The sequence below is a fragment of the Babylonia areolata genome, chromosome 3, assembly GCF_041734735.1.
Source record: "Babylonia areolata isolate BAREFJ2019XMU chromosome 3, ASM4173473v1, whole genome shotgun sequence".
Classification (NCBI taxonomy): Eukaryota; Metazoa; Mollusca; class Gastropoda; order Neogastropoda; family Buccinidae; genus Babylonia; species Babylonia areolata.
This window is the reverse complement of record NC_134878.1, coordinates 38,129,133-38,148,524: the sequence shown is the minus strand read 5'-3', so window position 1 is coordinate 38,148,524 and position 19,392 is coordinate 38,129,133. Positions and strand designations below refer to the sequence as shown.

The 19,392-nt window shown below is 41.6% G+C and overlaps 1 protein-coding gene across 1 annotated transcript in view; it reads right to left on the bottom strand.

Annotated features, from left to right (window-relative positions):
- Nucleotides 1-19,392, bottom strand: part of LOC143280320 (uncharacterized) — a 135,364-nt gene that overhangs the window by 2,307 nt on the left and 113,665 nt on the right. Inside the window, exon 2 of the mRNA XM_076584953.1 lies at nt 668-1,244. Within this exon, the coding sequence (XP_076441068.1) occupies nt 668-1,198 (531 nt within the window). The 5' untranslated portion in view covers nt 1,199-1,244. The remainder of the gene's footprint in view (nt 1-667; nt 1,245-19,392) is intronic.

The window sequence follows — 19,392 nt, the reverse complement described above, 5'->3', positions numbered from 1 at the left end:
CACATGGTGCGCGCGATGAGAAAGCAATACAACACAATGTGACTGACAAAACTACGTCATAGTTCACTTGGAATTGGGGAGGGTTTTAATTACTGACACCCTGACCACGTGGTGTATGAGAGCAGAGGGGATGGCTTTTCTCCAGTGTGGGTCCTCGCAGTCCTGACTGTCACAGCTCCCTACGCACAGCTGGTGCCGAGACAAACTGCCTCAGAACCCGACTGGCTGGCTAAAAATAACAATAAAAATAACAATAATAATGACAATTGTGCAGGCTTATATATAACGCAGTGCCCCCATCCCAGATGGGAATCACCGCGATTTACAATAAAATGTACACATTTAAGAATAAGTGACATTAAAGTTCGTACACAAAAACAACACAGGCAATATCAGAGTCTCACATCACATCACAGCAAAATAAATAATCACGTTCAACATAGTCAAATCATATACCAAGGAACCAGAAATCACAAAAATCACACAGACGCACACATAAATAAATAAATGAATAAAAGGGCTGCGAATGAAGACGTCTGGTTGCCTTGTGAACGGGAAACACACACACATACACACACACCTAAAAACAATACCGACAACAAACAAGATACAACATAACCTCTCGCTTAACAATGCTTCTCCCGCCCACCCACCTCCACCCTCTCACCTCGTTGTTCTTCCGCCGCTTCTCCCAGTACTGCTCGTCCTTCTTCTCCTCGGGGATGAACTCGCGCTGGCGGCGGCCGTAGTTGCTTTTCTCGCCCATCCTTCCCCCGTCCCCACTGCCTGAAGAGTGGCCCCCCTCGGGGCTGCCTGTGGGGTAGTCCATGTCTACACCCTGCTCCCTTGCCCTCATCTGATCCGCTGAGGCCAGGGGAGGAGGGCCACCTCGCTCGGGGAAAGCCGGCATGTCCGGGGCGCACGCTGTAGGGGTATGAACTCCTGTTGTGGCTGCCGAGGGTCTGCCGCCTCCACCCTCGTGGTTCTCGTTCAGGTGAAAGGACTCCGGGTCATGAGAGGAGGAAGAAGAGGACGACGCCTCGCCCCCCGTCCCCACGGTGGTGTCAGGGAGCGGGTGGGGGTGGGAGTGCGGATGGTGATGGGAAGGGAGCGGAGGAGGAGGGGTGGTGGTGGAGGAGGCGGCGGTGAAGGCGGAGATGCGCGGGGCCTTCTCCGGAGGTTCCCCTTCCGTCAGCATCCTGAAGCCCACTTCCAGGAAGCGCGAACTTTGCAGTGATCCAAGTCTGCAAGCACATAAAAAATAGGGTCAAAAAGAAAAGGAAAGAAGTCAGTGAATGACTGCACGAATGGAATAGCGGAAGGACGAAAGAATGAACGAATCTTAATCAAACAAGGAAATGGATGAAATGAAATGAAGCGCATAACAAAGAATGTAAGTGAGTGAAACGAGGGAGCAAGTCAACAAATGAACCATGAAATCAATGGATGGTTACTCTTCCTTCACTGCCCCTCCAACAACCCCCTCCCCCAATCCTTCATCTCCTTACTCCTACCCACTAAAGTCTTCGGGAAAACGTCACCATGCTTTCGCATGTCCATTCACGGAGAGACGAATATAACCGCACCCGATAGATGTACATCCATTAATCTGGAGACGTGTCCGCCGCGCCGCCAACAATTAATGCAACTGTCCACACGCTGAGACTCAAGAGGCTGGAAAAGTCGCTGTGTCTGGTTTGTGCAACACGTCGTCTGTCTCGGCCTGCAAACGGCTGGAGCCTCTCATCCACTGCAAGTTGGCTAAATTTTTTTAAATAATTTTTTTTTTGGGGGGGGGCTAGATCCTCATTTCTTCCCTTCCACTCCTGTGCGTAGCTAACTGCCGGAGTGAACATCCACGCCTTGTTATGAAATACTCATTCCGTATTAAGGGGAATATTATTATTATTATTTTTTTGTTTTTTGTTTTTTGTTTTTGTTTTGTTTTGTTTGTTTGTTTTAATGTGATATACAAATCAAACCTAAAAAAAAGTGTGTGTGTATGTCAGGAAAATATGTGAGAAAAGAGAGGGGGTGGCGTGTGGACAGAGAAAGAGAAATAAGAGAGAGAAAGAGATACAAAATAAAAGACAAAATTCTGTATTTTCGAGGATAGTAGATAAGCACTGGTGCGCTTTTTTCATCCAGTCCCCGTCCTGAAACAGGGTCTACACTACACAATACTATATTATATGTCACAGCATGCACTACACAATGCTACTTAAAGACATAGCATGCAAACACAATACTACATAAAGGCATAAGAGAGAGAGAGAGAGACAGACAGACAGACAGACTGAGAGACTGAGGCAGAGACAAAGAAAGAGAAGGGGAGTGAAAGCCAGGAGGGCGGAAAGAAGCGTAACGTGCCATGAACCATCCCAATTTCATTATCTTTCCTCCAACAGAACACTTTTGAGATTTCTGCAAGACATGGCTCGTGATACTGCCTCGAAAAGCAACGTGAAAACAATGCCATCAGAAATACGTTAACAATTTTTTCTTTCTTTTTCAATGCATTTTTCTTCTTTCTTTGTCTCCTACTCCTCGTTAATGCTACGTTCACACTAGGCTGTAACCACGATCTAACCAAATGGTTACATCGCTCTCTAACTCACTGGAACCACGAATTTTTGGTTGCAGTGGGTTCCCATCGATTAGACGATTTTTCGGGAAGACCCGATTTTTGGTTAGATAGGTGGTTAGATGGCCCCCAAAAATATGACTCGGGAGATAAAAATTTTTCGAGGTTACATCGCCCGATCAAGTTATAAACGGTTACAAAGGCATTCACACTAGTCCCCGTCGGTTCCAGTGAGTTAGAGCAGAAAATAGAGGCGGAGCCGAGTTTGAAAAAAACTCCGACGTCAAAACAAAATAGCATGCCTTGCACGCACGCTGCGTGTGGTATGCAAATTGTCTGGCCCGACACATCTAACCGACTGCAAGTGATTGCAACCTTCTTTGCATGGTTGGGGTCAGTTATAGTGAGTTACATCGACGCGTGTTGTAACTTTATCAGTTACAGTGTGAATGTATTTAAGCTGGCTGACTGTCATTTTTTTTCGTTCTTCTTGCTGCGTCTACACGAATCCACGATTCATGATGACAGGTCAAGATGGAATGAAGAGACCCCCCTGAAACAAGGGGGTTTTATACTTTCAAAGGGAGTTACAAGGGAGTTACAAGACCCAAGTTCCAACAGGTTGCAGCAGGTCACAACAGGCTGGTGGAGATGCACAACCTCAAGACCCCCCACCTCATGGAAACCCACGGGAACCACAGAAAACAAAAGTATACCCCAATCTGTACATGACGCCTCAGCCACAGCACCCCTGTAACTTGGCTTGTAACTTGTTCAAGTTAGAACGAAGTTACAACGGTAGTTAGATGCCACCAGTCTAACTTCAGCGGAAAACAAAACCCAGCCAGCGAGCGAGAACTGCTGCTCTCAGTCAAAAAACGCGCGGGAAAAGGGGCGGAGCCTAATAGTTAGTGGTTAGACGCTTTCCGTTCACACATGCTGTATGAAAAATCTAGAGTTTGTCTCATGGTAGTTACATCCCTCAATGTAACCATTTGGTTAGATCGTGGTTACAGCCTAGTGTGAACGTACCCTAATGGCTGTCAGCGTGTGAGACTGACTTCTATCTGCACGCACGCGTGCACACACACACACACACGCACACGCACGAGAGAGAGAGAGAGAGAGAGAGAGAGAGAGCAATCAGTCAGTTTTGATGACGTCACCACTACAGGCTTTCTGGGAGCCACCATCCTCATCTCTCCTCGTCTCCATCTCTTTTCCACTCCTCCCCCCCCCCCCCCAACCCCACCCTATCCAACGGCAGTATCTGTCGACGCCCCAATCCTCTTCATAACAAACAAAACAAAAACGAAACGTCATTTTTGATTGAACTGCGCAGTTTCGTTAAAGGTTGATAGAAGTGAAGCAGATGAAATTGCGGGAGAGCATGGAGGGGGGTCAGAGAGAGAGAGAGAGAGAGAGAGAGAGTTATTTTTTGTTTTGTATTGAAAGTCAATACATGTAATTACATTTCTTGGAATCTCGCGTGCAGAGACTGCAAGACGATGATGACGCCACACACAAACAAGCGTCGTGTCCTTATATATATATGTCCTTATATGCATCTCTTCACACACACACACACACACACACACACCGACATCCATGACAAAACAACAACAACAAAAAAACAACAACGAAAAACAAAAACAAACTCCGTTTAACATGTAAACAAAATTCGAGCCATTATCTTTTTCATCTACCTGAGCGCCTCACGTCAAATTTTACAATATACAAAAGCATTTTATTAATCCATCAAAGGAGACTTTTTGTGTTGGCTCATACACATCCAGAAAGATGACATAGATCATAAGAAGATAGAGACACAGATTGGAAACATCAGATATAACATCCTGATTTGAATAAAAGCCCACATATTGCTAAAAGGTCTGCAATAACGCCTTTTCCAGTATGGGCACTCCAAAAACAGAAAAGGGCAGTTTTATATCGTTCATACTGACCTGATGACAACATGAAGGTATTTGCATCACATTTACGAATTCATTTGCAAAACAAATAAATATTCTAATCATCTAAAGATATCTACCGACGGCTCTGTCGTAAATAATGGAGCTAGTGTTGCGTTCGGTGTTCCGGAACGTAAGTCTCAAGACTCATTTTATCTGTGAGACAATAAGTCTACCTTCACTGCTGAACTCACAGAAGTAATGGCGTTAAACGTTTTGACCTCCTTTCCTAAAACTGTATTTCAGAATCTGTGTTGAATCAAAATCAGTTCTTCAAAACTGAAAAGGTTGATATTTTGGCTAAAAAGGAAGCCAGAGAATCCATGAAGGTGACAGATCTAAACATTCCACTTTCACCATAGAAATGTTACACTGTGTTTGAGAAAGTTCAATGATTAAACTTTCAAATGGAAGAACAAAAATCGGTAACTTGCAATTACATAGAGAAATAAAGAAAATATATGATTTAATTGGAAATGCATTGTTGCATTGTCAAAATGGTTTATGTAGATGGCAAATTTTGTCTTTGAACTGTAGATAGAAGATAAAGTGTTTTCAAGACCAAATGAATTATGTCGGGAATGTTTCTTGCACATATGGTGCTCGCATAACAGTCAACAACATACTAACTTGCCATATGTTAAAGTCCCACATCCCCCACCTGAAACCATCTCCAACGTCGACAATTTTCAGCAGTCCATTGCTAATTATGATTTTTTTTTACTCTTTGCAGTCCAGGACGTTTACTGTTATAGTTGTTAATTACACATTCTGAGGATGTTAGACTTACATTTAATGTTAACTCCCCTGTTTTATTGTATTTAAATAGTAGAGAACTTCAGTCTTCACTCTGTTATTGTTCCTATTTATAACACGCGCGCAACCCCCCCCCCTCCCCCCACCAGCCCCCCCCACGCCCCCCCCTCCCCACCCCACCCCACCCGGCTATTCTCGTCTAAAATCACTTTTAGTGAAAAGACAGGAAAACTAGAAAACAAACACAGGGCAAATACGGGTTTCAGATTGCATTCGTATTTATCAATAGTCTAGTTCTAGTAATCTAATCTAGTTCGCTTTTTAAAGAAAACAAAATGTACAGGATGTAAAAAGGTCACAGCTGCCACGATGCACACAGCATCTAACTCTATTTTCATTTTATTTTTTAGTCTCAATCACTGCTGCCGGCCCGCCCGTCCCTCCCTTCCTTCGTCTCTTCCCAGCTGTTTTTCGTTTTCCATCAGGGTATGTTTCTGTAACCCAGCACTCCTCCAATCACCCATCTCCAGCCTACATCTTCTGCTTCCGACTTTCACCATTTCTATAAATATCTACCACCAGAAAACACCGAGAAAACACCATCTGCATGCCAACAGTCTTTTTTTCTTTTCTTTTTTTAATCTCTCCCCCTTTTCTCCTGTTTTAATCATCGCTTTCACCCTTTGCTGTTACTATTATTTTTAACCCCCAGACAGATACTGAGGTTCAAGGTCGGATCAGCATGGAAACGAAACTGAACGAACGAGAGAGAGAGAGAGAGAGAGAGAGAGGGGGGGGGGGGAGAGGAATAGAGAGAGACAGAATGCGACAGACATAGTTTGTGTGGTCGTGCGGTTATGCGTGCGTGCGCGCGCTCGCGGGTGTGTGTGTGCATGTGTGTGTGTGTGTGTGTGAAAAACAAAGTCAAAATTTCATTCCAATATGATAAATTAAATAGCTACAACTGCTTTATATTTATATATATTTTCAGGTCGTTCCATTCTGTAAAAAAATGTACATATATATATAATCACAGACACAAGTTTCAAGTTTTAATTATCCTTTCACTCCTATTGGAGTATGGAGGATTACTGCAAAATAATCTTTTCGTGCCCAAAACAGACATTTCCAAATACACAACAATGTCACATAAAACTTGAGAAAACACAAATGTCTTTTAACTCCTAAAGTATAACTAGGCAACATTTGCAAATCTAATCATCTTACTTACAGCTAAAATGACTTTTTTGCCTCCTTTGAGCATATTACAGAAACTAAAAACCGATTTTGGAGACAAATATTTTTTAGGAACATATCTATTTCGTAACTGATTATAATTGGGACATTCCATTATAAAATGAAACTCATCACCAATCACAGGCATGTTACAAACCTTACAAAGCCGTAACTCTCGTGGTATGCCTTTGTGTCTTCCTGTTTCTATTTCCAGCTTATGATTACTACTTCGAAATCTGAAGAAGCTGATAACATAATTATCAGGCATTTGACTTACATATTTTTCTCTACACACACACACACATATATATATATATATATATATATATGCAAGCACACACACACACACACACACATATGTTTGTATGGAATGTGAGAATGAAATACAAGAGGTTGAGAGAGAGACATAGAGAGAGGTGTACGTGTGTGTGTATGTGTGTGTGTGTGTGTGTGTGTGCGCGCGCGCGCGCGTATTTGCGCGCACGCCCGTGTTTCAATAGTGTATGTGTGTGAGTGTGCGGGCGAGTTCCCTCTTTCATCTTTCACCTTCTGTTGTGAGAAGCTCAACAGGTGAATACTTCCCTATCTGAAACCTCGCTGCTCTGCCACACACCCAGTAGTGTCCAGCAAACGCGAGCGTGTGAGAAGATACTCGTATTTTGTTTTATTTCAGATGTGGTGGAGGTAAAGGCAGGTGTGTGGAAGGAAGAAGAGGCGAAAAAGAGAAAGGAAGAGAGCAAGGCAAGGTGGAAGAGCAAATAGAGGATGGTTGTGATGGAGGCAGAGAGAGAGAGAAAATCAAGTCCAATCAAAAATATCTTATCAATCCACACGGAAATTCATTTTTGCAATCACTGGCTCGTTATAAACACATACACAACAGTTTAATATGCTCATACACACTATAAATATTATATATTAAAATTAAAACTAGTCAAATAAACCCATATATAAAAATATATATATATACATATACACACACACACATATATATATGTATATGATATATATATATATATGTGTGTGTGTGTGTGTGTGTGTGTGTGTGTGTTAGTAAAATGTATACACGCACACACACACGAACACTCACACACACACAAGAAAAATCACTCCAACAGATGAATGTAAAATCTATGTAATCTAAATATCACTCATGTATACATTGTGTGACACACACCCCTCGTTCCCCCAACGCCCACCTCCATTCCCCATCACCTACCGAACACACATGCATGCGCATGCTCATAGAGCACGCACTCCCTAAAGCACGGAAAACGTCCACACTGCGCACTCGTCCGCTTGTGAAGTTTAGGGGGTAAAGTGTCACAGTCATGTCAGTGAGGTTGTTGTGTGTTTTGACTGTGTGCGCGATTTGCTGTGGGAATGAACTCATGTAACAAGGTGTTCTTGCACGTGGAGCTCTTTACCTGTGACTTCTGTTTGACCGTCTACTACTGTCTTCATGTAATGGATGTGTCGTTTATCAAAATTTCTTCAGTCTGTCAGTCAGTTTCCTCCTGTACATGTTGCTCTAAGTGTCATGTCTTACCATCACCATAACTTATGTTTTACATTTATTTGCTTATTTATCATCATTGTTGTTTTTATTTGTTTATTTTATTATTATTATATTTAATTATCATTTATTTATTTATTTATTTATGTACGCTTATAGTTGACTTCATCAAGTTTTTGCGCCTTATACATATTATTGTTAATAGTAGTAGTTCTTTTTTTTATGTATTTATCTATTATCTATTTACCCTTTTTTTTCTTTTTTTTCTCAAGGCCTGACTAAGCGCGTTGGGTTACGCTGCTGGTCAGGCATCTGCTTGGCAGATGTGGTGTAGCCTATATGGATTTGTCCGAACGCAGTGACGCCTCCTTGAGCTACTGAAACTTACCATCACCCCATCGGCTTTCTAATCTGCCTTTGGTCAAGTTTCCACCCCAACACACAGCCCCAAAAGTTAAAACGCTGCAGACAACAAATGTGTAAAACATTCGCGCATATCAAAGAAAAATTCATTTTTCTAAAACAGTTATGCCACTATTGCTCTTTTTAGTGAGTTCATTCCAAGAAGGCCGTGATAATTATCTGTATGTGTCTGCTTGTTCAACTACGTCATGTCTGTTGTTGACTATTTTACCTGATACTGATATGATATATGATATGATATGGATACTTACATCGCACCTTTCCTCGGTCTGTGACCAAGATCTTTACAAACACGGAGTCACTTGGATAACAGGTTGCCGGCCTGGGTAGAGCCTACTGACAGCTGCCTTTGGGAACTGATGACACGTCTCCTGTGTCAGTCAGTCAGGTTTCAGTCACACGCACCCCTCCCCCTCCCCCGCCACACACACACGCACAAACACTTGCACTGACATATAACATTCAAACAGTGCATTTATGGTTTCTTTTCTCTGAAGTAAATTACGAGCTGTTCAGATTCGCCAACATTCATTTCAAAGTAATTTTCATCACACCAGTCGACACTTTTGTCAATTCTCCTCAGTAGTCAAGGTCATCGTCATCGGTGATTATTCCTATCAGTCCGGAATCATCATCAAACTTAAGACACGATTGGTCAATCTTTTGCATTCAGCCGTATACATTGTGAACAGGAATGGTAAAACACTGTACTTTGGGGTGCATCAGTGTTAGAAAAGGAAAAGATCCCTATTGTCTTTTAGCAAGCGATCATCAGTTCCCTTTTCAAAAACCCACGCTCGAACCGTCGTCCATCTTCACTGAAACCACTCTTCTTCGTGTGATGAATGATGTTCTCGTTGCACTGGATGACATGTCTGTCCTTTCGTGATTCCAGTGCTGCATTTGATACATCAGATCATGACATTCTTCTATGTTGACTTAAACACACTTTTGACATAAAAGGCTCAGCTCTTTCAATCATTAAGTCATATCTCACTGAGAGAATTCAGATGTGTATTTCAGGCAGTCTAACCCATCCTTGGACAAATTGTTTTCCTATTATTTACTCAACCACTATGTGGAGTGATGGCCTAGAGGTAACGCGTCCGCCAAGGAAGCGAAAGAATTTGAGCGCGCTGGTTCGAATCACGGCTCAGCCGCCGATATTTTCTCCCCCTCCACTAGACCTTGAGTGGTGGTCTGGACGCTAGTCATTCGGATGAGACGATAAACCGAGGTCCCGTGTGCAGCATGCACTTAGCGCATGTAAAAGAACCCACGGCAAAAATAGGGTTGTTCCTGGCAAAATTCTGTAGAAAAATCGACAGGAAAAACAAATAAAACTGCACGCAGGAAATAATACAAAAAAAGGGTGGCGCTGTAGTGTCGCGACGCGCTCTCCCTGGGGAGAGCAGCCCGAATTTCGCACAGAGAAATGTGTTGTGATAAAAGGAAAAAGAAATACAAATACAAATACTAGCAAATGTAATTGAAAAAGTTTCACACAGTGAATTCGCTGATGAGTCAGTTGTATAGTTCTACTCCTGATAAAGACAAACTGGTCTTCAGAACATGCAGTGATGATGATGATGATGTGAAATTCTGGATGACGACAAACAAACTACAGTTGAACATAAAAAAACCCAGAGACACTGTTAACATGTTCTAAGAATTCTCCAAATTACCAAGATTCTATCATGCTTGGTCAATACAATATTCAGTGAGAAACTTAAGCGACATGTTTGACAACTCTGCCAAAGTGCAGAAAATATTCTATTCGACACATCCACACCGTTGAAGCTGCCGTTGATTATTGATTAATTTTTAGTCCTAATCCTGCTTCCCCCGTCCGCCCTTTCACACACACCCTTCCAATATTATGTTTATTTTTCTTTCTCCAGTCACTGACATTCACCCTCTCCATTTTACATTTTGTACCCTATCTCTTCCACATTCTGTTCTCTCTCTCTCTCTCTCTCTCTTTCTTCCATTCTTAGTCCGCTCCACCTCAACCGCCCCCTTTTCATTCGTATATATAGAAATGATGATTTCTAATTAATAATAACAATCATCATCATATTGATAGAAATGATAATAATTATAAAAAAACAACAACAAAAAAAAAAACCTTTTCAGTCTAATATCATATCTTAGATGAACAGACTATAAATAAATAAACGAAACGAATGACGCTACCAAAACTCTCCTCACTTTCCTGACTCCTTCCCGCGTTGATTGCTGTAACATGTGTGGCCAGGTCTCCCCAATATTTGACTGATGAAATGTTCAGAATGCTGCAGCTCTCTCTGTCTTCAAGGCTAAAAAAAAAAAAAAAACAAGCAAAAAAACAAAAACCCGCACTATACCTTTGCTGGCTAAACTTCATTGGCTTCTTTTTGCTCAAAGAATTGATTACAAAATAAAATTTTCTCTGTGTGTTTCAATACTTTTTTTCTGATACACCCCCCTCAGTACTTGTCTGATCTTGCTCAGCCCTATGTCCCATCCTCTTCATCGCGGTCATCTGCTGGTTCACGTATTCTCCGTATCCCACATCGTAAACAGTAATCACAAGGTCAGCGTGTCTGTTCATTCCTTGGTTCTGTCTCCCGGAATAAACTTCCCTAAAAAATCCACCATAGTGAAACAAATTCTCAGTTCAAATCTGGCCTCAAACACACGTGTACAAATCTGCTTTCATGGATGCTAAAGTGTTGGCGTGTGGTGTGGCGCGCGTACGTGTATAATTTGTCGCTGACACACTGGATTTGTTTTGTTCGTAAGTCTTCATTATAGTGCCCTAAAGCGCTGATCTAATGTAGTTTGCTTCTTCTACAGATGATAAAACCGTTACCCCCACCCCCACCTTTCTACCACTCATCATTTTCATTCCCTTTCCACACCCCTTTCATGTTGCTGCCGAGTAATTTGTTTTCTATCTCGCGCTTTTAATTTTCTCGGCTCTGTTGTAATTTTGTTTTTTACTGCCTTTGCACTTCCTTCATCACATCCTTTACCCTTCCGCCCTTTTGTAAGTATTATGATTACTTCGGTTATTCGTTATTAAGTCATAACCCCTCACGCAGGGGTGAACTAGCATATGCACATCACAGCCACAGAGAGAGAGAGAGAGAGAGAGAACTCAGAACTGTTTTAATGTCAATAGCTTATCAGCCCTAATGACATGGGGGTACAATCAAAACAACAACAAAATAGTTCTTAAAAAAAAAAGAAAAAAAAAGAAAAGATGAAACGACTATTCAAAACATACCATTTTTGAAATCCATTGATAAGGCACCTACATAATTTCGACCATCCAGTTTACGAATTCAATTTCTTAAAGAACAACAGTGTGTGATGTTTTTTCTTCGAAAATTATATGCTTCGGCAATATACTTTGCCAGAGACTGGATTGAATTTTCTTGATGTATGTTATGTACACTGCACAGATCTTCATTCTTTGCAGAACATGTTTTAAAGACAGTACATTTTTCACGAATATCAGCGTACGCTTTGCAATGAAACAAGAAATGTAACTCATCCTCCTTTATAAAACCGCACATCGGACAAGGGGAGAGCATGGATGGGTTAGTTTGAAACCAATACTTGTGAGCATATAATCCAAGAGATCTCAACCTAAACCTGGCTAAACTGATTCTATGCAACTTGTTGGTTACAACTGTGATATATTTTTCTATTCCAAAAACATTTTTAAACTGATAGAACCAACTGTATTTTTCATTTGTTTCCATTTCATAATGCCAGTCTTGCTTATATGAAGCTATGAGTCTATCTTTGAATTCAGAAATAAATCCTTTTTCGCATCCAACTCCCTGACACATCCACACAATTCCAAATCCATGTACTGTTAATATTTTCTTAACCAAATATACCCAATTTTCCTTCCCTCTCTCGTGTTCGTTTAATAACATAACATACGCTTGTTTACAAAGTCTCGATGCAGGGAGACTAATCAATTTTAACCAATATTTGACACTTTTCACATATGATCTGATATATAATGGGTATCTTCCAGTCTCTCCGTATAACACAGTGTTCGATGCATGCAGAGGTACCTTTAAAAAAAGTTTGATAGCAAAAGTGTGCACTTTTTCAATATCTTTATTATCACCAAGTCCCCATACTTCAGAACCATAGGTCAACATTGGTTCGACTTGAGCATCAAAAAGTTTCCAGAAAATAGATGAATCCATGGAACCTAGTTTATGTAAGCATCTCAAAATTTCAATAACCCCTTTCTTTCCCTTCCTACATGTTTCTGCTGCTATTGTGCTTGTCATACTGAGTTTTGTTGTAAAGAACATACCAAGATATTTATAAATATTCGTTACTTTTATTTCATCGGTACCGTATTGCCATTTTTCATGTCTAGATAGGTGACCACCTTTCCTGAATACAATTACATTGGTTTTTTCAAGATTTACTTCTAAAAATAATCTATCTGCTTCTTGTTTTAATGCATTTAACTGATTCTGAAGTCCTATGGCCGTGCTAGACAAGAGAATCACATCGTCTGCAAATAACATTAGAAATATTTCGACAGCTCCAGGGATCATTTGAATTCCATGTTTACCTTTTTTTGTTATTTCTACTGCCAGTTCATTTATAACAAAATGAAAACATTAATGGACTTAACAAGCAACCTTGATTTACTCCTCTAGGACAATCAAATATATCTGAATACACACACCTGTCACGCACACGCACCAAGACTGAATCATACACACCACAAAGAGCCATATAAATTTTACCATCTACTCCACTTTTACGTAACACATTCCACAGGTTATTTCTATTTACAGAGTCAAACGCCTTGCGAAAATCGACAAAGGCAACATACAGTTTTGTATTTTTTAATAAACATGTTTGGACTACGGCATATAACGTGAAAATGTTATCTATAGTGCTGTAACCTGATCGAAAACCAGCTTGCTCTTCAATGATCTTTTCTTCCCTATCTGTCCATTTTGTCAATCTTCTGTTTAAAATGTGAGTGTATACTTTACTGACAATGCTTGTGAGTGCGACACCACGATAGTTATCAGGATTATTCGGGTCTCCTTTTTTGTGAAGAGGGATAAGGGATAATAATTGATTTAGCCCATTCTGCAGGAAAAATTTCATCGTTAAATACTCTGTTAAACAGAGAGAGAGAGAGAGAGAGAGAGAGAGAGAGAGAGAGAGAGAGAGAGAGAGAGAGAGAGAGAGAAGGATAGAGAGAATGAAGAAAAGTGGCTGATGTGTCCTGCTCATATAGCTCAATATTCAGCTCAGTGATCCTGCTGACAATAACTTTTCCGCTTCCTCCATCTGCACAGTGAAAACGTGATATATCCAGGGGCTGGCAACCAGTTCTGTGGCGGACACATTATGCCAGTGTGGGCGGTGGGATGGGGCTGGCTGAGGTTTTGAGACGTTATGCTTGATAAAAAAATAAAAAAATCCACAACCGCATGTCAAGCGCATAACACACTGTGCTGTCACTGCCTACCCAGCAAAGACAACTGTACGAGTACCGTTCTCTCTCTCTGTGCCACTGTCTCTGTCTGTCTGTCTCTCACTCCCTCTCTTCTAGCCATACCTTGCACTGACTGTCAGCCCAACAAAGGCTAGTATTTTAATGTTTTACCTCTCCACTACCCTCTCACTCCATCTCTCGCTCTCTCTCATGTACTATCATAAGCAGACGCTGACGCGCGCGTGCACGCACACACACACATTCATACACTTACTTGTGTGCACACAAAAACACAGTTATAAGAGTACGTAGGTAAATGAGTACACAAATATGTGCGTAAACATTCTGGCACGCGTGTGTGTGCGCGCGCACACATACACACACACACACGCGCGCGCGCGCGCGAATCTTCCTCCCTCATCCCTCTTCTCAGAATCTTCCTCCCCATTCCACCTTCCCACACAGTAACACACACCTGCCCCAGTCACCACCAGCTGACGCCTACAGTTGTGGTGGTGAACTTTTCACCCATCCTACTTAGCCACCACACCACACCACAACAGCACAGTCCAGACCTGAACCGCATGAGGAATAAACGTCCATACCTGTTGGCAATCGCACCCTCTACCCCTACACCTCCATCTCCCTATCTCAACCAGTAACCTCCTCTTCTCTCCCTATCCCCATTTCTTAACGAACGAGAATATATATATATCGGTTGCAGAAACACTGATATATAATAAAAATGTTAACATGTACAACTCTCACATACATATACATAGTACACACGTGTGCACGAGTGCACACACACACACACACACGCGCGCGCGCGCGCGCGCAAACACACTCACCTAATTAAAAAAAAAATATTGTGTGTTGTGCATCCCTGCGATTATGTCTACAATAGCCAACAAGCAAAGTTTGCAACAAAACCTTCCTGTCTGACCCCCAGACATTGAGAGACAAAAAACTTGAAGGGGAAAACAACAACAGAAAAAACCAACAACAACAAAAACAAAAAACACCTCCGTCATCATCAACAACTGTTGCACACATGTCCGCCTCGTCTGCTTAGGAAGGTTGTTTTTTTTCTTGTTTCGTTCTTTTTTCTTTCATGGACCTTCCTTTCCAGTCCCGACAATGGAAGGACGGAAGGGTTCAGATCTCCGTGTTCGCGCAATGTGTGTGTGTGTGTGTGTGTGTGTGTCCTTCTTAGATCGGCATTTTCTCGGCTTCTACAACGGGCATAGGAACCAAACTGGGTAGAATGGAAGGTATGACTGAGACCTTTGAAGTCATCTGCTACATGATATAATGATAAACACAAAATATCAACAACACACACTGGAAACTTAAACAAGCACACACCAACACAGCTACGGGCACCATGGAACAATTAAAGGATTTTTTTTTTAAACAGATGAGTCTTGAGGTTGGTTTTGAAGGTGGAAATGGACTGGAGTGTCAAATTCATATGGCAATGAGTTCCAATGGACGGGGGCGATGAATGCGAACGATCTTTGGCCAAAGGACTTTGTCTTAACAGAGGGAATTTAGAATCTGATGATGAACGTAGTTGTCTTGTTGGAATGTAAACAGTGAGGGATTAAGAAAGAATGGTGAAGAACCAGAAAAAGCGTGAAAACAATGTGTGGAAAGTTTATATTCAATTCTGGACTTTATCAGCAACCAGTGTCATGGCCATCCTCTTACGAGCCAAACTATTTGACATCACATTAGTGCAAATGTTATGCTATGACCAGACTGAAGAATTATACACCCAACGTCAATCCCGGACTGTATCGGTAACCAGTATCATGACCATCCTCTCACAAGTCAAACTATTCAATATCACGGTAGTGCAATGTATGCACCCGCATCATACTGCAATGACCAGACTGGAGAATTCTGCACGCAGCTTCAAATTGTCATCAACAAGGTCGACAAGAAAGACATCCTCGTCGTCGAGGGAGACTGGAATGCTTAGGACGGAACAAATGCCAAAGAAGACTGAGGGACTTTTTGTGGCCCCTACTGTAATAAGAATACCAATGGTAGGGGACTACACCTGCTAGAATAGTGATAATGACTTCGTTCTTGCAAACACACTCAGTGAGCATAAAACATCCCGACCTGGCAGCTCCCAAACGGTCACCAACAGTCAGACAGACTATGTACTTGTGAAGAACCAGAACAGGTCTGGCATCAATAGGGTTCAAACAAGAACGTTTCCCTTGCCTTGGCAGTGACCACGACTTTGTCACGAAGAAATCTAAAGTACGGTTGAGGAAAACAAGAGAGGGAAAAATAGCCGACTAAAATTCAATCTTGATAAACTGAGAGATCCTGACATCGCTGAACAATTCCAAATAGTCAGAGGAGGAAAATTCGCCCAACTACTGTTTGAAGAAGATTTTGAAGCCTTCACAATTAATTTCAACCAAGTGATGATCAGTAAGCCGATGGAAATCCAAACCATGGATCACAAGTAGTATTTTAGAGATAATCACAAGTAATATCTTAGAGACGTGCAACATTAGAAGGAGCCTAAAACCACAAAAGAAAACTGAGAAAGGAAAGGAGAAATACAATGCTATAAACAAGATCGCTTAAGAAATGAGGAATACACAGGAAAACTGGACTGAATAGTAATGTGAAGACATTCAGAAAAAAACGGCAACAGAAAACACTGACAGCAACGACACAAAAAAGCCTTTACGATTGGGAAGGACATGATCAAACAGAAACAAAGTAATGCCAGCACCATCCGGGTCAAAGACGGCAACTGTTTCACACAGGAAAAAGACACGGTAAAAAGGTGGACTCAGTGCTGCTTCGACTTCTACAACAAACAGAGCAAAACAGAGCCAGGTGTATCAGCAGTGCAAGATTCGTCAAACGAAGATGACTTCTCAATACACTGGGAGGAGATAGTAATAGCAGTGAAGTCGCTAAAATGTGGCAAGGCTGTAGGCATCGACAGCATTTCTGCAGAACGTTTGAAACACGGAGGAGAGGCATTAACTGACAACCTAACTGCCATCTGCAACAAAACTGGCATGAAGGCGAATGGCCCACACCATGGACCCAATCACTTACCATCACCTTCCCCAAGAAAGGTAATATCCAACACTGCCAGAACTTCCGCAACATCAGTTTAGTTTTATCAGCCATGCTTGCAAAGTACTGCTCAAAATATTTCTGTACAGATTATAGCCGAAAACAGATACCATAATTGCTGAAGAACAGGCTGGGTTCCGCAAACGCAGAAGTACTATCGAACAGGTCTTTAACCTGCGTACCCTTTGCGAAAAGCATCTCTAACACCAGATGGAATTCTACCACGTTTTCATAGACTTTAAGAAGGCGTTTGAGTCTAGCAGGCCTCAATAAAACCAATTAACATCATGCAAAAAACTTGAACGTCTTACCATTATGCCACCTTCCATGGGAAAACCTTCATCTGCTAATGCAGAGAGTAGGTGAGAGTCTGGGTTCGATTCGCGCTCTCGCCCTTTCTCCCATGCTTGACTGGGAAATCAAACTGAGCGTCTTGTCATTCGGATGAGACGATAAACCGAAGTCCAGTGTGCTTGACTGGGAAATCAAACTGAGCGTCTTGTCATTCGGATGAGACGGTAAACCGAAGTCCAGTGTGCAGCACGCACTTGGCGCACTGAAAAAGAAACCATGGCAACGACAGTGTTGTCCTCTGGCAAAATTCTGTAGCAGAAATCCACTCTGATTTGTACACAAATATATACGCATGCACTCAAGGCCTGACTAAGCGCGTTGGTTATGCTGCTGGTCAGGCATCTGCCTAGCAGATGTGGTGTAGCGCATAGGGTAACGGAAAACGCATGAACCTACGAGGGTCATTCGATAAATAAGGTGAATTTTTCGGTATAAGGACTTCTAATACAGATAGAAGCTTACTTTTTTTTTCTTTTTTCAACGTAGTCTCCCAGCACTGTCACACACTTTTCCCATCTGTGCACAAGCTTCCGTATTCCCTCAGCGTAAAAATCTTTGGACTGATGTCTCAGCCAGTCGCTCACAACACTTTTGACTTCATCGTCACTTTCAAACTTCGTGCCTCTCGTGAACGCTTTCAAGGGACCAAACAGGTGAAAGTCTGAAGGGGCAAGGTCTGGGCTGTAAGGGGGATGAGGGAGCAGTTCCCAGCCCAGCTCGTTGATGGTCTGCACCGTTCGGGCTGCTGTGTGAGGCCTTGCATCTTTGGCACCCACCGGCAGCTGACCTTCGAGTAGCCAAGGTCATCATGGACAATTTTGTGTGCTGTCCCAACAGATAAGCTCAAAGTCCTTGCAATGTCATCCACTGTCACCCTTCTGTCAGACTGAATGAGGTCATTGACTGATTCGATCACCTCAGGAGACCTCACTTCTGTAGGCCTTCCAGGCCTGTCTTCATCCTCAACACTGCTCCGTCCTTCTTTAAACAATTTAGCCCACTTGTAGACATTTTTTCGGCTGAAACATGTGGCACCATGCACAGTTGACATTCTCCTATGAATTTCAACTGGTTTGCACCCTTCAGCAACCAAAAACTTGATAACTGACCGCTGTTCAATACTGGAGCATGCTTGTTGGTCGGCCATCTTTGTTAATCGCCAAACCTCTCAAAGTTTTTTTTAATCTGCAAAACAAATTAAATCCATGTGAAAAAGAAGTAAAACCAAAAAAAAAAGAAAAAAAAGTAAGCTTCTATCTGTATTAGAAGTCCTTATACCGAAAAATTCACCTTATTTATTGAATGACCCTCGTAATACCCGATTTTCTTATTGTGCAACACAGACCTAGTACAGTTCTTTTCAATTAATTAGCAGTTGGTGTGTGTGTGTGTGTGTGTGTGTGTGTGTGTGTGTGAATATGTAAATGCTTGCAGATGTAGAGTGCTCCATGAGACTTCATTGATTTGTTAATAGGAATGCCATAACAGAATCCTCAATTGCACCCATCTCTTGTTATTTATTCATTTTATTCCTTTATCATGTATTATTTTGAACATTTTTGTAGTTTCGTTTCTACAATTTATTTTCATTTCCAACTATTTTTTTGACATTTTCTGCTTTGTAGGGTTTCTCTCTTGAAAATATTGTACATTGAGGGAGAAAAGACAGGCAAAGATAATCGAACGCTGTAATGTAACGAAACCTTAAAGTTTCTAAGTCTCCAAACAATTTACAGTATACTTAAGAATAAGGACAATGTTTGTTAATTTTTTCATTATAGATCTACATCATATGATTAACGTATGGAGAAGACGAAATGTATATATTGTAACTTCTTTGCTTCTGAAAGAATATAACATTATTTGCAAGAAGGGAAAAAACCCAAAGCAGTCAGTACTATGTGAATTAATATGTCAGTAATATGTGTGAGGTAACTCACACTGACAAACAAAA